Source organism: Gopherus flavomarginatus, chromosome 7 (assembly GCF_025201925.1).
Source record: "Gopherus flavomarginatus isolate rGopFla2 chromosome 7, rGopFla2.mat.asm, whole genome shotgun sequence".
NCBI classification, from domain to species: Eukaryota; Metazoa; Chordata; order Testudines; family Testudinidae; genus Gopherus; species Gopherus flavomarginatus.
Window position 1 is genome coordinate 107687141 of NC_066623.1, and position 18073 is coordinate 107705213.

Consider the following 18073-nt stretch of genomic DNA (forward strand, 5'->3'; position numbering starts at 1 on the left):
CGGGGCCCTGTCGAAACTTCGAATTGGGCCCCGCACTTCCTAAAGCCAGCCCTGATGGGATATGATACTAGACAGTACTGGTATTATGGGGCAAGTCCCAGTTGTGGCTCTATAGATAAGAGAGTTTTTACTTCTAAGGTCCTTATTCTGGAGCGTTTCTTCAGTGGAACCATCTACAGGGACTCTTTTAAAGCCCTATTTTGGACCTCCTTCTAATAGATTAGATACAAGTCAGCTTCCTTTGTCTGGTATAGTGATGTTCATTGTGCACTCTCCACACAAGCTATGTTAATTAATCATCTCAAAAGTGATAGTGCAACATTATGCAAAAAATGTGAGGAAAGGGATGTGAAACTACAAACAGAAATATTCCCTCATGCCAATCATAGTGGGTTTGTTGATTAAGCCAAAACATTAGTCCATCTGTTTTACACTATATATCTTCATTTAGAAGTCATGCTTAATTAGTAAATACATTTTTACCATGTTTTACTATCCAGTCTGTAGGGGAGAGTACTTTTACTTCTATAGGGGTGTCCTCATTTTAAAGTTATCCTTGATTTCAAGCTGTATTGGGAAGTAATTAAATTTAATACATTATATGGCTTCTAATCAAATATATGTGCTAGTTTCCTTAAGGGCCAAATTTAAGGATTTTTCACAGCTACTAACCTATTGCAAGGGAATGGGTGGGTCCGGGGAGTGTTTGTGTAATGATTTCTGGTTGTGAAGCTCTGGAATGTAAAAAGATATATTGGATGCAAAACTTTTAATAAGATACATGATCAGTCACTTTTACCACAGATTCTGCCCTCAGGACGAAGGGAGTTAGGGGTAGGAGTATGCCATACTGAATACACATTTGTCGGCAATGCCAGTTGAAAAAGGGAGACTAACTTTGGTAATCACAATGATTTAAATTTAAAATATAAATTGTAAGTATGACATTAGCTAGACAAAATATTGATATTAAAGAGAGGCATGAAATGCACTTTATGTAGTGAAACATTCAAACTGATTTAAAAAATAAATGTGAACTTTGCTCTTGGTACGATGACTTTCTAATCATATTAGTCTAAGAACCTTTGGACCAAGTACCCCTGTGATTTTTAAAAATTGGATCACATTCAGTACACATAGTTTACGTTGATGTAAAGTTATTTCATTCAACAATGTGCACTCTTCTTGTCTTCAGTGTAAAAAAGATAGTTTACCATGTGCAAGCTAACCTGTGGCAACTAAAACAAGGTACAATACTAGAGAAGATAGGCCCTTGTAATTTTAACATGTTAACAATTTAAGGTAAACCCTAGGCTCCCCCTAGTATTTTTTTTCCCGACCTGTTAACTTGTAAAAACTACAAACTGTTTTATGTTCACTAGGATTTTAGCATGTATTAGTTAACACCTGGTAAGAAGACATCTTTCTGCTCAGTGTGGATGTACCCTTAGAGTTCATTGCTGTTTTAAAGTAAACTACTGCTATAATTTTAGTGAGTGTCTAACAGTGATTTACACCACCTTTTATGGTACCACTGGAATTTAAAGAAACTGTAATTGCAAATAAAAACATAATTTTGTTTGTATTAGAAATTATACATAGGTCTTAAGCCTCTTATGAGTTGCTTTTTTCCCTGAACAACTCCTTTTCAGTTATAGGGTCAGTAATCACTTTTTCAGGACAACAATCAATGGTGAAGGCAGCACTAGGTCCTGGTCACCTTAAAATGTTTACTGAGCTGCATCTTTAAGGACTTTTACTCAATAGATGAAAGGCTAGAAAGAATGTAGAAGGCAGGAGGAAAATTTAGGCTTCATGCAATCTGAAAATACAGTGCATGAAAACAAATACATAAGACAGTCTTGAAACTTACAGTAATAACAATATAAAGATTCTAGGATGCTGAAAAGATAATGCAAAGGAAATCAATGTAAAGAGCACACAAGATACATTTTTACTTCATTTTCTTATTAAGCATGGTCATAGTAGTCACTGCTTCCATGAGAGGTTTGAGATCATATGGGGCTCTTGAAACATCTGAACAATGGCTCCCCTCCTTCCCCCACACCCGAGTTGCACAACTAGTAACTACCTGTAGGCCCTTTTACCAGCGAGGGGCCCTGGGTACTGGGGATTGCCTGAAGCCACAGAATCTACTGGTACTCAGGCTGGCCCTGCATGGTATAAAACACTTTTTCTAGGTTAGCGTACATTTCATGTTTGAAATTCCTAAACTGTCTTGACCCACACGTTCAAATTCCAGCAGAGCTGACTCAGCCCTTCATCTTTCCCAGAAGGGGTAGTTCTCAGAGAATTTAAAAAACCAGGTTCTTTATGTCCTGCAAAGGTATAAAACATTCTTGTTTGTAAAGTAGAGGTTTACTTCAGTGTTTTTAGGGAAAATTTCCTCTGTCCAGAGTGCTGACTTCACCCCCGAGATTCTTCCTTTTCTCTACAGTATGGATGAGATTCAGAGACTATTTTCATAAGCCTACACTGTGGTTTACCTTGTGAAAGCTTTGTATTGCTCCCACAGAAACCCCTGTCTCAGGAGCAGGCTGGAGGAGGAAGGTAGTGTGAAGATGGTGGTCCTGTGCCCTGTCAATCTCCTGCTTCAAGTTTCATAGGCGCTATGGCAGTGGGAATCACAAGCTAGCCTGACCCAGAGACCAAACCAGCCCCCTCAGCTCTGTAGTCACAAGTTGCTTAAACACTGCACCAGTGCTGTGGGTAATTTGCCCCATGTCTGTAATTTCTCAGCTGGGTAGCTTCAGGCTGATATTTACTCTATATAATTATACAATATTTACCCCAAAAGGACCATATTTATGAAGAACAAATATTTCAAAATATGGTCTTAATGTGGAATTAAAAAATATTTTCAGGAATAAAACGAGTTGGCCTGTTGCATGTTTGGATACAACTTGATCCAAGTTTTTCAGGCACCCTGTCTCAGACTTCGTATCAGTTGCCTTAGCACAGTTTTTGATTTATTCTAAAGCTACATATATTGTGAGGGCAGACATAGCTTGACTTTCCTAAAGTTGCTACGTTTTGATTTTTCCCATGACTAATAATAACAGAATAAATCCATGAGGTGATGTTGTTCAGAGCACTAAACCGTGTGCTAGATTCATTACAGAGCACACAGCAAATGCTGTCCCAACACAAGACACTTACAATCTAGTTTTAAACATTACAAAACCAAAGAGAGTATTAAATAGTAGTGAAAGAGAAAAAGGAAGGATGAGGAGTACAATAGCAAGATTGTGAGGTTACTTAGGTACATTGTGTGTATATCTTAATGGCACAACTGCTTAATTTTTCTACATTACACCTCTCTTTGAATTTTTCCACTGGCTTCCCCTTCTTTTCTGCATCAAGTTCACACTGCTTGTGATCACCTTCAAGGACATAACTTTATGCCCGTCTACCAACTTAGTCTCTTATCACCTTGCACGGCACTCCCTCTGCTCCATCCTTGATGCTGCATTTATCTGCTTGTCTTTGAAGCATCTTTATGACTTTTTCCTCACCACACCCTATCCAGGGTCCGCAGAACTGATCCACCAAGCTGCTACTCGTTCAAATCCAACCTTAAAGGTCAGCTGCAAATGATTTTTTAAAAATTGAGTATTTGCCTCTTTTGTGATGTATTAAAAAGTCTCCTTTTTAACCTCAGGAATGTCAAATCTGATCTTTCTTGATTATGCTGGAAAATCTCTGGAGATCCTCAATATCATGTGTATCATGGGCAGTCACACCTTAAGTGAATGGGTAGTGGTTGAATCTGTAACACAAAGTACCCTCTCTCTGAAATGTTCTTAGTCATTTGAGTTACACAGGTATTAATAAAGACAAAACCCAAAGCATTTTAAGCAGTCTGATGAAAAATCCCTTCTCCTCTCAGCTTTTTAATCTCTTCAACCTTCTGACATTTTTTCTTTTTTGTCTGTCACCACATGGCCTTGTGAGATGGACAAAAATGGAAAATGTAATGTTTAAAATACAAGGAGGGTCTCCTGCTACCAGTACTAAAACATCTCTGGAATTTCTAAATATTATAGATGACAACTTTCTACCTCAAAAAGTGTTGCATCCAACATGAGGAATTCTATATTAGACCTGGCCTTGACAGGTAAAGAGGAATTGATCCTGGACCTAAAAATTAGTGGTAATTTAGGTATAAGTGATCATGATTCGATCACGTTTGTTATGTGCAAACACAATAAAGTCTGACCAGTAATATATCTACTTAATGCTTTAAAAGTGCTATTTTCACAAAATTGAAGACAATTACGAGCCAAATCAGTTGGCAGAAAAAATGTAAAACAGAAAAATGTGAATGATACACTAACTGTGAATTTTTATAAACATTTTACTAGATGCCCCAAAAAACCACATTTGAGAAAAAAGGCCACACTGCTTAAAAAAATTAGCCCAGCTTAGAGTGGAAATAAGGGTAGCTATAACAACAACAACAAAAAACAAACAAACAAACAAAAACCAAAAGAAATGGAAGCAATAATAAGTTTGTAGTAATTCATATAAATCAGAAGCTATTTCCCTCATCCTCTTTAGACCCTGATCCTGCAAGTTACTCTGTGCAGATGGGTCTTTGTTCCCATAAGCCCTGTCTACACAGGTAAAAAAGGTGCTTTTCCCATTCAAGTAAATTTGGAAAGTCCCCTTATTACCTACACAGGATTGCCAGGTGTCCAATTTTCAATCGGAAAGTCCAGTCAAAAAGGTGACCTGGCAGTTTCTGGTCATCACAGGCAGGGGTATGTGGGGGGCAAATGGCAGCATATTGTCTGGCCCTTAAGAGGCAGCTTCTGTGGCAGCACGCATGCACCAGATCAAGCGGCCCCTTTGAGGAGCATGGTTTTCAGGGCTGTGGTGGAGGACAGAGTGCAGAGGCCTATGGCAAGCGCGTGGGGGGGGGGTAAGGGTCTCCCAGCAGGCATGGAATGTTCCCTGGGAGAGAAGGAATGCAAGCTGCCTTGCCACCCAGTGCTTCCCCAGGCTGCACTTTCAGGTGGCTCTGGGGCTGGGAGGGCTCAAGTGGGTGGGGAAGGGGGCTGCTGAGTGGGCAGTGCAGAAGGAGGCTGCCAGCTGCTATGCAGGAGGGCTGCATCTTAGATCACCAATGAGGTTGCTTGGCTGCTCCCATGCATGTGCAGTGCTCTTCTGACTTGCACTTCCAGGTGGCCTACTGGATTTGGGGTTTGCAAGTCCATCGGGGCTCCTCATGCTTGAACTGAGGGTGGAGAGGAGCAAATGGGGGTGGACCTTGGGGGAAAGAGGCAGGGCGGGGGTAGGGTCTAGTATGCAGACATTAGGAAATTGGCAACCCTAGTTTAATACCTTTTCAATTGTGTTGTCAGACTGGGTGGTATTCTTGGCTACAACAGGACCCACGCATATAACTTTGTTTAAAAGGATGTTAAACTATGTCTATACAGGTGATAAGAGGGCTTTATATTTGTGTTAACTCAGTTGAGCTATCTAGATTGGAAAAAAAATACTTTTCCCTACCATGCAGAGAGGGCTGCTGACTTCAGTGGTGCACTGTGTGGGTATGGAGTAACTTGAAATGTGGGACCCTATATTACACGGGGTTACTGAAGGCAGATGGCTGATACAGAGTGCTGTTTGTAACCCTCATGTGAGAAGTGAGTCTAAGAATAATTTGAATAACATGAGGAAGGAGGCCTGAAGGAGTAGGGAGGACCAAGGAAGTCTTGAAGATAAGAATGCATGATGGACAAAGAGGCACTGATGCTGGCATAGTTGATGGAGCAAAGAGAGCCAGGGAACATGATAAAAATGAGATCAGAGACGTAGACTCAGTCAGAGTTATACAGGTCCTTGAATAGATGACAAAAATGAGAATTTGAAGTGGTAGGTAAAGAGAGACCAAATGAAGAAGTGAGTGATGTGATCAGAGCCACAAGTGAGGAAGATAATCTTTGTGCAGCTTTCGGACAGACAGAGGAGGACTGTTTGTGCATATCAGGGAGTCCAGACAGGACGAGGTTGCAGTAGTCCATGCAGGAGATGACCAGGATGTGGATAAGTGTTTTAACTGTTGGGAGGAAAAAGGGTGAGATTTTTGGAGTGTCATACAGCAAGACTTGAAAAGACCTGGTAACAACCTGGATGAATAGGGAGAAAAAGAGATGAAATCAGAGAGAACCTCAAGATTGCAAATCGGAGAGGCCAGGAGAATTGAGAAATTTTAGAAAAAAAAAAAAAGACTGTGTTTGTCCATATTCAACTTGAGTTGCTGGTTGGTCATACAAGAAAATATGTCAGATACAATTTGACATATAGATTGGGTAGAGTAAGCCAAGTCTGGTGCAGAAAATTAGACATGAGAATCATTGGCATAGGGATATAGCTGAATTTGTGGGAGAAGGAAGTCATCTAAAGGTGAGGTGTTCAGGAAGAAGAGCATGGGACAATAGATAGAGAAACCTAAGAGTCACAGAGAGAAAAGGAGGGTGCTAGAGGAGAAACCACCAAAACACATGCTAAAACAGTAACTGGAGCAATATAAAGAGAACCAAGAGAGGGCAGAGTCACAAAACCCAAGGAGAAGGATGGCATGAAGGAGGAGGGAGTGGCTGACAGTATTAAAAATCAAGTGGTCATTGATGAGGTTGGCTTCATTGAACCACAGAGAACACACACACCAGATTGGCAGGAATCCATAAGAGAGTTAGTGAGAAGTCAAAACAATGTTCATAAAAGCACTTGCAGGAAGATATCCTTTAGCCTACCTACAGTTTCAGGCTTGGAGCACTTTAAGGCTTACTTACTAAATCTGAGGAGGCAGCCACACTCTCACAAGTTCTACCTCCTGTGCTTGCAATATATTAACTGCCATATGGTTAGTCTCACCTGTAAAGTCTTGAGGAGTATTTGTGTGTGTGTGCACGCGCATGCATGTCCATGGTGGGAATTCACAAATGAGCCTCCCCTCTCAGGCTTGCATGACTGAGACACACATGGTCACTCTCCACTTGCTATACCATATGGGGAACACAGACATAACAAGTACCTCCTCAGTGACGGCTTCATCATTGTAATTGTCACAGGGTGAGTTTCACCTGCTGGGGTTGAGAAAGCACAGGAGCACACAGGCCCTCCAGTCCTGAGGGGACATCACTGTGATTGCCAGATGATCTGTCTTACCTGCTGGGTTTGGGTAACACACATGAAACAAGCACCTCCCCTCTGCTCAGAAAGTGCCTCACTGTGGAACGCTACCTAAGTCAGGCTCTCTTAGGTCAGGTGGAGATCTGGAAGGGGGGGGGGTGCACACACACAATAAGCCCTTCTTTCCCTAGGGCTGCACCACTGTAATTGCTACAGGGTGAAAATCACATGGTGAGTGGCAAGGGGGAAACACACACACACACACACATATATAATCAGCCCCCTTCTCCTGAGGCTGCCTCCCTGTAATTGCCACATAGACTCACCTGCTGGTGTGTGTGGGGGAAACACACTACTAAGCCCTTCCTTACCTGGGGCTGCATAATTATAATTATGTGTAATCTGTCATCTGTTGGGAGAAGGAAGGTGTGGGTGGGGGACACATATAATGAGCCCCAGCCTCTTCCCCAATAGGTTGTGTCATTGTAATTAACTTATGCTCAGACAGAGGCATAGGGAAGGCAGGAGGGAGCACTCACAAACACGATCCCCTCCTGTCCTAGAGCTACATCACCCTAATTGCTGCCTGGCCAATTTGTCACCGGCTGCATCGAGGTATAGGGAGGTGCCAGGGCAAACACCCATCATGTGCTTCCCCAGCCCTGGGGCGGCAGCACTGTCATTGTCAGACTCACCTGGTGGGGGCGCTTGGGGGCGCATACAAACACCCCCCCCCCGGGGCTGCTTCACTGTAATTGTCAGGCGAACCTATGCGGGGGGTGGGGGCCCGCAGGAAGCAGACACAAACACATACAATGAGCGCCCCCGAGGCTGCAGCTCTGTGACTGCTGCATAGTGAGACTCGGCAACACCGGCCCAGCCCCCCCGCGCAGCGCTCTGCCGTTAGCAGCCGGCCCCACGCGAGCACCCGCCGTTGCCTCCGCCGGGACGTTGCTGGCCCCGTGGCAAGGGGGGAGGGGGCGGAGTGAGGGACTCCCCTGGCTGTGACGTGTGTTGCCATGGCGACGCCCGGCCAGCGTCTCACTCCGTGTGGAGAGGCTGGGGGACGACAACAAACATGGCGGAGAGGAGCAAGACGGCAGAGCCGGGTCAGTGCCAGCCGCAGTCTCAGGGGGGAAGGAGAGAGGCAGAGACTCCTTACCTGGGGTTAGGGGAGCGGGGCCCTTGCATGGGGGAAGAGGGGAGACGTCCCTTCAGGTAGGGGTAAGGGGAGGGTGCCCTTCACTCGGGGTGCGGGAAAGACCCCGCTTGACTTCGGGAGGGGGGACCCTTTGCCCAGGGAATGGGGGGGGGGCAGAGGCCCCCTTCAGAGGGGAATCACCTTTGCACAGGGAATACAGGGGGGAGACCCCTTTACACAGGGGGTTCTGGGGAAAGGCCCCTTCACACAGGGAATATAGGGGGAGAGGCCCCTTCACACAAGCGTTTTGGGGGAGAGGCTCCTCCAGACATGGGGGCGGAGGGAAAAGCACCTTCACACAGGGAATGTGGGGGGAGACCCTGTCACATAGTGGAATGTGGGATGGAGGAGAAACCCCTCTTCATGGGCAATGGGGGGAGACCCCTTCACTCAAGAGGCAGGACTAAAAGTCCCCTTCACATAGGTGATGAGGGTAGATGGAGCATCTTCCTTTCACAGGTGATAAGGTGATAGTAAGGAGAGTCCCCTTCACACAGCATCGATGTGCATATGTGTGGGAGGAGGTTTCTCCTTTGCGGAGGTGGTGGTAGGGAAAGCCTCACTCAGAGGGCAAATGAGATAAGAGGGAGTATCTCCTTCAACCAGGGGACAAGGTGGTGGTGGAATGGTGTGTTTTCTACAGAACGTGGGGGGAACATCCCCTTCACACATGGGACAATAATCTACTTGATCCAACATTTGTTGGTTTCTTAATAAATTATATTTTTAGTGGGGACATGGGACTGGGATTTAAAATCATATCACATGCTGGAGGTTTGGGGATTGTTCAGCAGTTGTTCCCTTTCCCAGTGCCTTTAAGACCAAAATGCCTTGAGTTTGCTGAGTTACAGCATACTGAACACTTTATACTGAGGTAACACAGGTTACTCTGTGTGAAGGTCTTTTGGACAACATCCTAAACAACTGGATTCTGTTCACTCTGCATGGATTCTAATGATTCCACCGTTATGCTCATTGAATGAATGTGGATGAAACTGAGGTCCTGGCGTTCTTCATGGACATTAAAGGTCCCATGCAGCTTTTGTTTCTAGGTGTAGGCGTTCAAGTGTTCTGAGATAGAACCGCTGCCCTTTCCACCATGTGTGAAAATGAACACCTCCGAGACACTTTATGGAGAGTAAGGGCATTAATCTTATTGAGGATAAAACCAGGGTAATATCATTCTTTTCAGATATTAAACATCCTATGGCACTTCTCATAAATTTCCCTGATGCCTTTGGCCAAAATTTCCCTTATCCCACAGCACTGTGTTGCATATTATGCATCTGCTATCTATTTCCACCCAGAAGTGGCTTCATTTTTAGCAGAGCTGCCTATAGGTAGGGATGTGATTTTTTGGTCCCTTTATTGTGAAAAGTAGAATATGTGTAAAATGTTGTTTTGCTCTGAAAGCCAGAGTTATGTAGTGCCTCATTTATGCTTTACTTTGCCCTTACAGCATATTGCTTTTCTTCCTAGCATCTGAAAGCACAAATTGAGCCTTTTTGTGAAGTAACTATTGTTATCCCCATTTTACAGATTTGAAAACTGAGGCAAAGGGCTCCTAAGCCACATTTCAAAGGATCACAGGGACATACAAATTGCCATTCATGACAATCATGACATTGGGCCACCTAATTCAGTATGCTATCTTTTATGGTAGCCAGTATCTGATGCTTCAGAGAAATGTGACAAAAACACCATAGTGGACAGTTATGGAACAACCTTTCTTAAAAGCAAATTTCTTCCTAAATCCTGTAATTTAGTGGTTGGCTTATGCCCTGAAGCACGAGAGTTTATATTTATTTTAAGAATATATCCTAACTAATATAAATGTGAAACTTCTCATTTGTCTAGATAAATATCTAGTCCTTTTTTTGGATCCTAATAAGCTCTAGGCCTCAATGATATCTTGTGTCAGGCAGTTTTACAGATTAGTCACACAGACGAAAGTATTTCCTTTAATTAGTTTTAAATGTTTACCTTTTAATTTCATTAGGAGTCCTCTTGTTCTTTTATTATGAGAGGATAAGTCAGTTTACTTTTTTATACCACTCTTATTTTTTATATCTATATCATGTTCCCTCATATTAATCTCTCAAAGTGAAATTGTCTCAGTAGTTTCATTCACTGTTGACACAGAAATCTTTTCATGTGTCTAGTCATTTTTGTTGCAGATTTCTGAACCCTTTCTATATTTTTTCCTTTTTTTGAGATAATATGGCTAGAACTGAACATAGTATTTCAGAAGAGGGTGTCCCATCGATTTATATTATGATGTTATATTCAGTATTATGTCTTATCTCATTTTTTACACATCCTAAGACTTTGTTTGCTTTCTTAATCACAGTTGCACATTGAGCAGAGGTTTTTACTTAGATGTGCACAGTGATGCTCAACTCTTTTTCCTGAATAGTTAAAGTTAATTTGCAACATGGTAAACACTAATTCTTACACTGTGTTACCTTCCATTTGTTAACATTGAATTTCACCTGTTATCACCCTGCCCAGTCTCCTAGCTTTGTTATGTCTTCCTGAAGACCGTCAGTCTTCTCTAATCATAACTAACCAAAATATTTTCATGTCATCTGCAGATTTTGCCACATCACTGTCTATCTCTTATTTTTTTTAAGTTCATTAGCAATGTAAAAAGTACCACCAGTTCTATTACAGGACTTTGAGGAATCCCACTGCAAAATTTTTGCCATGTTAAAAATTGACCATTTATTCCTATTCTTAGCTTTCTATCTCTTAGCCTTTCTCTAAATCTTGACAAAACTAACACAGAAATGCTTAGTTTCCTCCTTCTGGAGTACTTTAATCAATGTTTTTTTGGAAAGTCCAAATAAGTATGTCAACCAGAAGAATCTGGAATAGAATCTTGTGTACTAAAAATACTGTATCTCCTGTTTGAATCATTTTTCAGTAAAGAAGGTAGTTGGAGAACTTCTGTTCTCCCTGTCTCATAACACAAATGGATGTTCAATAAAATTAAATCTGGGAAATTCAAAATAGATAAAAAGAAATACTTTTTCACACAAGTAATTAAACTGTGGAACTCATTGCCACATAAAGTTGAGGAGGCCAAGATTCAAAAGAGGATTGGATATTTATATGAATATTAAGAATATCCAGAGTTATAATTAATTATAACAAAAAACTTCTAACAGATATTAAACATCATTGTTTAAGTCTTAAACCAATCTTTACCTATTACAGATCAGATTGAGACCTACTGTGAGGGGCAGACTATCACACTCTGCTTACTGTGGTTTATTCATCTCCCTCTGAAGCCTCTGGTATTGGCTTCTGTCAAAGATAAAATTCTGGTCTAGGTGGACATCTGGTCTGATTCTGTGTAGCAATTCTTATGTTCTTATGTTGATTAAAGTGTGTCTGTACTCTGAAAAATGATTGTAAAAATGGCATATCGATAGATCTGTTTCTTGTGTATTTTCAGACTAATGTACTGATTTTAGCAGCAACATTTAGATTTTATTGCTTTGAACTTTTGTTAGTCCTGCAGACCAACACAGAGCTTTGGGAGAAGAAGGTAGATTCTATTCTTTCTTGTATTTCATCAACAGAATTGTTAATACATTTCATTCAGTTAGACCTGTGCAATCCTAAGTGAAGGCTGTAAAGTTGCATGGTATCATCAAAAACGTAATTTGAAGACAATGGGGTTGAAAAGGTGAAATTGTAGTCATAATTTGTCTTGCAGCATCTTTATTATAGTATTGGTGATGATCCATGAGAATGAAGAAATTCAGCTCAACTCTCATAACCTAAATGGAGTTTGCAGGCCTGATAGAAAAGAAAGCAACAATGCATCTTTTAACTTTCAAATTGAGCACATTTGTTGTGGAAATTATTGAAAGATGACAAATACTGAACTACATTATGACCTTTTTTCTAGTCTATTTTCATAGCGGAGTCACATTTAAAGGATGTGGGAAGTTGGTTGTTATCTGCAGTTTTCCTTTATACAACAACACAGAAGAAAAATAATTTTTTAACATCACATGCAACTGTTTACATTTGTAAGTTTACTTGAAATATCACATGCAACCTTCCAACTTTCCTATATTTTTTTGTCTCAAACATAAAATTGACTTGAAATTCTCCCTTTTATTTGCTTTCATATCAATACCCCTGATTGTTTCTCCCAATTGTAAATTAGCAGCTGAAATAGTGGGGAAAAAATAGAGGTACTTTTCCTCTTATGTGGCAAATCCTTCTCTTCATCTCTCTCTCCCCCATTCTTTTCCCTCTGTTTCTCTCCCTTTTTCATCTTTCTTTCTCTTTCATTTCTGTTCTCTATTAACATTTACTTTCTCTTTCAGCTGTTTTCTCTTTAATCACCTTTGTGCTAATTTCCCTTTTATATGTGGCTCCCCCATTCCTTTTTTTGTTAGTGCTTATCCCTTCTTTTTGCCACACCCTTTGTAAAGAGCTTTGCAGAAGTATTTGACTAGGGTTATTCACTTTCCTTTTGCATCAAGCTGCAGTAGTTTCTCTAGGACTAATTTCTGCTTGCAGTTGGCTCTGAGCTTCACCTACTGAGTCCTAGTCAGTTTCCCTCTGCAAGTTCTTAGTGCTAGTTTTTATAAAGTAACCACAAATATTGCATGTTTCCATATTTGGGTGCCGGCCATGAGACCTACAAGTCTCAAGATGGGGACCCAAAATTAGAGGTAATTTAGTTAATCTTCACATATAGAGTCTACTGCAAAATAAAAGTTATTAGGACTAGTTAGTTTCCTTTCAGAGCTGCTCAGTTTGACTTCCTGTTTTTCTGCTAAGCTCACTTTGATGTCTGATATCTTTTTAAAGGACACTGGATATAAGATGATGCCCTACTTGGTTGAACATTCTTTCAGACTGAGGTTCAAGTTATCTGTCCAATTTTGTACAAAGAGACAACCTTACTAACGTATCTAGGGAATATTTAGGAGTAGGTGAATGAGACCACTAAATCCCTTTAATTAAACCACATACAGATGGGGTTTTGAACCACTAATACCTTCTATTGGCATGTGGCATGCAGAAATACTTGAAAGATCATCCTACTGGTTGGGTAAACAGAAAATAAAAATTCAGTGAATGAATTTAACTTTGCAGAAATGGAATTCAGGCTGCAGTTTCACTAGTTACCCCATTCTTCCCAGGTTGCCCTCTTTCTTTCAGGAGCTGTATTTTCCTCAGAAGACTTGCAGCTCTTTCCAAAGACCTGAGAGAGAGTAACTAGCATGATCAAAGTATGCCGGTTATCCTCTCAATCTTTTAAGAGTCTTCTGTTTGGGACACTTGTATCTGAATCAGTATTGCTACTTCTAATATATATTTGTTCCATATTTGTTAGTCATTTTGGGGTTATTAATATTGTGGCCTGCTGATGTTACATTTGGGCCACTGTCCTTTTAATCATAGAAAAAGGAGGGAAGGCAGGTACTCCCATGGCTGGAGGAAAAAAAAAATTACTGTTGAACCTTTTGGTCCAGCTTCCAACAATAAACATGTTATTCACTGAATGTGTGTATTGTATTGATCACTTTATTGCAGTTTCAATTGTGTATATATAATCTTTATTTCCTGTCCTATATTGGTGTGTGGTGTTGCACTACACTATGTCTCTTGTCTCCCTCTGCTTCTGTCCTCCTGCCCTCCAGCTCCTGTCCCTCTTTCTATCCTTCATCACCTCACAGAGCTCCTGCCCTTCCCTTGTTTGCACCCTACTCTGCACAGGCAGCCTTAATCCTGGTATTTCCTAACTTTGCAACCTAAACATTCTTTTACCACACTTTTTTTAATGTAATTTTATTATTCATATCGCAGTTGAGTCTAGAGACCTCCATCAGAATTCAAGCTTTATTGTTCTTGTTGCTGTACAAACACATACAAAGATGCATACTCTGCTCTTACAGTTGAGGGCACTGATCCTGCAACCATTTATGAAAATGCCTAAGTTTAAGCATGACAAGGTGGCTTATCTTCTATTAGAACAATTTCTGATGGTGAGAGAGACAAGCTTTTGAGCTTACAAAGAGCTTTTCTTCAGGTCTGGGAAATGTACTCGTGTCACAGCTAAATACAAAGTGGAACAGATTGTTTAGCATAAGTAGTTAACACATATTTCAAGAGACTATTCAAGGTGAAGTGACTCATTAACACCCCTCCAGTCATATGGCCATCATGAACAGACTACCCATATATCCCGCAAGAACTTACTTCAGTACAGAAATAAAACCCCCTCTGATTACACACCCTTATTTGTTACCTACCACTCAACAGGGGAACCCAGATGGGATATTACTCAAAAAATTACAACCCATGCTTGATGGGGACTAAGACCTGAAAGAAATCTTTCCTGAACCCCTCTTTATGACGCAATCCTACCAGTCAAGTCAATACTTGTTTCTTGGGCCCAGAACTGGTCCTCCGTCATCTGCAGCTGCTCTGTAAATGCTGCCAACAGCTTTGAATTGTTTCTTTCTATGGCCCACAGCAATCCCACTTCCAAGGAATCACCATGTTCCTGGCAGCTCTGCAAATATGGCAGGATTTGGCGCTGAAGCTTGCAACGCTCATCACAGTAGTGCACAGCCGTGCAGGTTTCATGCTTCTGACACAGATGGTAGACACCAAAGAGGAATGCATGGGTTTGTGGGGATTTTTTAAAAGAGGCACGAAACATTTTGGGATGCAGATGAAATTATGGGATGGAAACAGCGGTGGCTCCAGGCACCAGTGGTCCTAGGGCTGCAAGCCCTGGGGGGCACCCTGCCGGTCCCTGCGAAGGTGGCAGTCAGGCTGCCTTCGGCGGCTTGCCTGCGAGAGGTCTGCCGGTCCTGCAGATTCGGTGGCAATTTGATGGTGGGTACGCCGAATCCGTGGGACCGGGGACCTCCCACAGGCAAGCCGCCGAAGGCAGCCTGACTGCCGTGCTTGGGGCAGCAAAAAAGCTAGAGCTGCCCCTGCATGGAGAACACTGCATTAAGAGACGTTGAAATCATATTCCCAGTCATCCTGCACGGCTTGTTTGGCCCCATGAGGCACTGCAAAACCTTTCCAAAACACCCTGTGCTAGATGATGGCGAGTTGCTCAGTAGGAGAGCTACCCAGAGTGCACTGTTTTCTCTATCGATGCAAGCACCACCGACACAAGGGGTGTAGTATGAACACGCGAAAGCAATTTAATTACTGTGTTGGCTGTATGCTGATGTAATTTAGGTCACCGTGCAGGGGACTGGACTAGAAGACCTCTTGAGTTCCCTTCCAGTTCTACGCTTCTGTGATTCTGTGACATAATTCTGTAGTGTAGATCTGGCCCCAGATCTGAAGAGCTCTGTGTAATCTTGAAAGCTTGTCTCTGTCACCAACAGAAGTTGATCCAATAAAAGATATTATCTCACCTATCTTGTCTCTAATATCCTAAGACCAACATGGCTCTAACAATACTGCTTTTAACTTTAAGCATGTGAGTAGTCCCATTAAGTTCAGTGGGAGTACTCACATGAATAAAGTTACTCATATGCATATGTATTTGCATGATTGGGCCCTATTTGAAAATAAGTGATATCGAAATGTGAAAGGAGAGGGATACAGTCAAATATATTTTTATATATACAAACTGTGTATTTTAATTTTTTCATTAATTTTTAACAAAATATTATTATAAATCAAGTATGTATCAGCTGTCCCTATCTGCTCCTTCACCCTGGCATCATAAATTAGCTAATTTCTGATAGATATTGTGCCAGATTTTGAGAAGGGATTTGAAGGAGGAGGTCTTACTTATTAAATGTATCTAACTTTTATTATTAATTAAATAGTTTAACGATTATTAAATACTCCATATATTTTTATTTGCAATAACCAATAACATAAAATTAACATCTTATGAAATTAAATTTTAAATCTTTATATGAAATACCTAACATGTTACCATTTTTACTTGTAGTCAGTAATAATGTTTTACTGTCATTTGAACTGTAGATCTCTCAGTACTTTTTCTTTGTGCATCTGTATTTTGATGTTAGTTTGATTTGTTTTCTGTATAGTAATAGCATTTCATTTGCATCTCAAACCCCCATAAATACTATAACTTCAACTTGGCCACTTGCTTAGTTAAGATATTGCTGAATCTGTTTCCTGTTAATAAGAAGTATTTTCTATATTTCAACCTGTTATTGCAGTGTTAATGCAAAAGTGTTAATATATACTAAATCACATTGCTAAGATTTTATTTTCTTGGAACATAGAAAAATCTCAAACAGTTGTTTGTTGTTTAGCTCTTCTGTTCTGCAATCCTTTGAGATATTTGTGGGTAAAAATGAAAAAAAAATCAGTCTTATGATTATGGAGCAATATGCTCTTATAAAGCATTGATTAAATAATAAAGGGTGATGTCAGCTATGTACATGTAAACTGGTCAAGTATCAAAGGGGGACAATGCATAGAGAAGCAATTTCTTTACACCTTCTAATTATTGCTTTGTGGAACAGGCAATTCTAGAGAACAGAAGTAGAGGAGCTATTCTCAGCTTAGTCTTAAGTAACTAACTCACATGAATGCTTCAAGAATTAGCTAAAATTGAATCAGTAATTAATAGTGTAATTAATTTCAACATCCTAGCTGAGAGAATGATTCCAAAAGTAGTGCTAAACTTCAGAAATGATTTTTTTTTAAATGAAGAAACTAGTCAAAAAGACTCCAAATTCAAAAGTGCGAAAATTAAACATTTCAGGCACAGCATGAAGTCTAGTTAAGCATACTGTAATTGAATCTTGGAAGGCATGCATGCCCCTAAACAAAAATGAAGTAGGAAGGGAAGGAAAATATAAATAAAAAAAACACAGTATGGTTAAGGTTCAAGAAACAAAACAGAGAATCAAAATCCTGACCATCTGGCTATAGAAAGGGGCAGGTAACATCCAAGATAGGAATTTGAAGAACAAGTAGCCATTGACATTCAGAGAATCATCTGAGTACATCAGAAACAGGAGAGCAACAAGAGAATGAATGAGTCCACCAGACTACCTGAGATATAAGATGGCTAAGAACATTAAAGACTATGGATGATTTCTTTGTATCAGTCGTCACCACAAGGGACGCAGGGAAAATATCTAATGCAGACCTACTTTTTTCAGGTAATAAAGTGGAGGAATTGCCAGGCTGTTAGGGAAACTACACAGTCATTACCAGTAGGGAAAAATTGGGTCAGTTGCTCGTGGAGATTCAGTGCTACTATTAGTAAGACATAGGATGCCAGTGGCTCTTAAGAAAGCTGCTATGCATGCAGCTGTTGCTTAAGAAACCAACACTTGACACTGATAATCTGACTAACTATTATGTAATATCCAATTTTCCATTTGTATATCAGGTAAAGAAGACTATGGCAAAAAATCGTGCACAGTACTTAGAAGTTTTAGATCTCCTTGATCATTGTCAACTTGGTACTGTCTTGTGTGTGGTACAGAACCAACACTGGCAAATGTGGGTACGGTATAAAACCAACATCTGGCAAATGATCTATCTATTTAGTTGGTTACATGACTCATTACAGAGAACATCTCATAGTCACTAATGGACTTTAATCTCACAATACCATGTGAGGTAGGTAATTATTACCTCATTTTCCAGATGAGGAATTTAGGCACAGAGTAGATTAAGTAATTTGCCCAAGACACATAGGAAGTCTGTCGC

At 40.8% G+C, this 18073-nt stretch overlaps 1 protein-coding gene across 2 annotated transcripts in view; it reads left to right on the top strand.

Moving 5' to 3' along the window:
• Positions 1-8091: 8091 nt before the first annotated feature.
• Positions 8092-18073, top strand: part of AGBL4 (AGBL carboxypeptidase 4) — a 1420515-nt gene continuing 1410533 nt past the window's right edge. For both annotated transcript variants that reach the window (XM_050961715.1, XM_050961716.1), the window contains exon 1: positions 8092-8273. In XM_050961715.1, the coding sequence (XP_050817672.1) occupies positions 8243-8273 (31 nt within the window). In that variant the 5' untranslated portion in view covers positions 8092-8242. The remainder of the gene's footprint in view (positions 8274-18073) is intronic.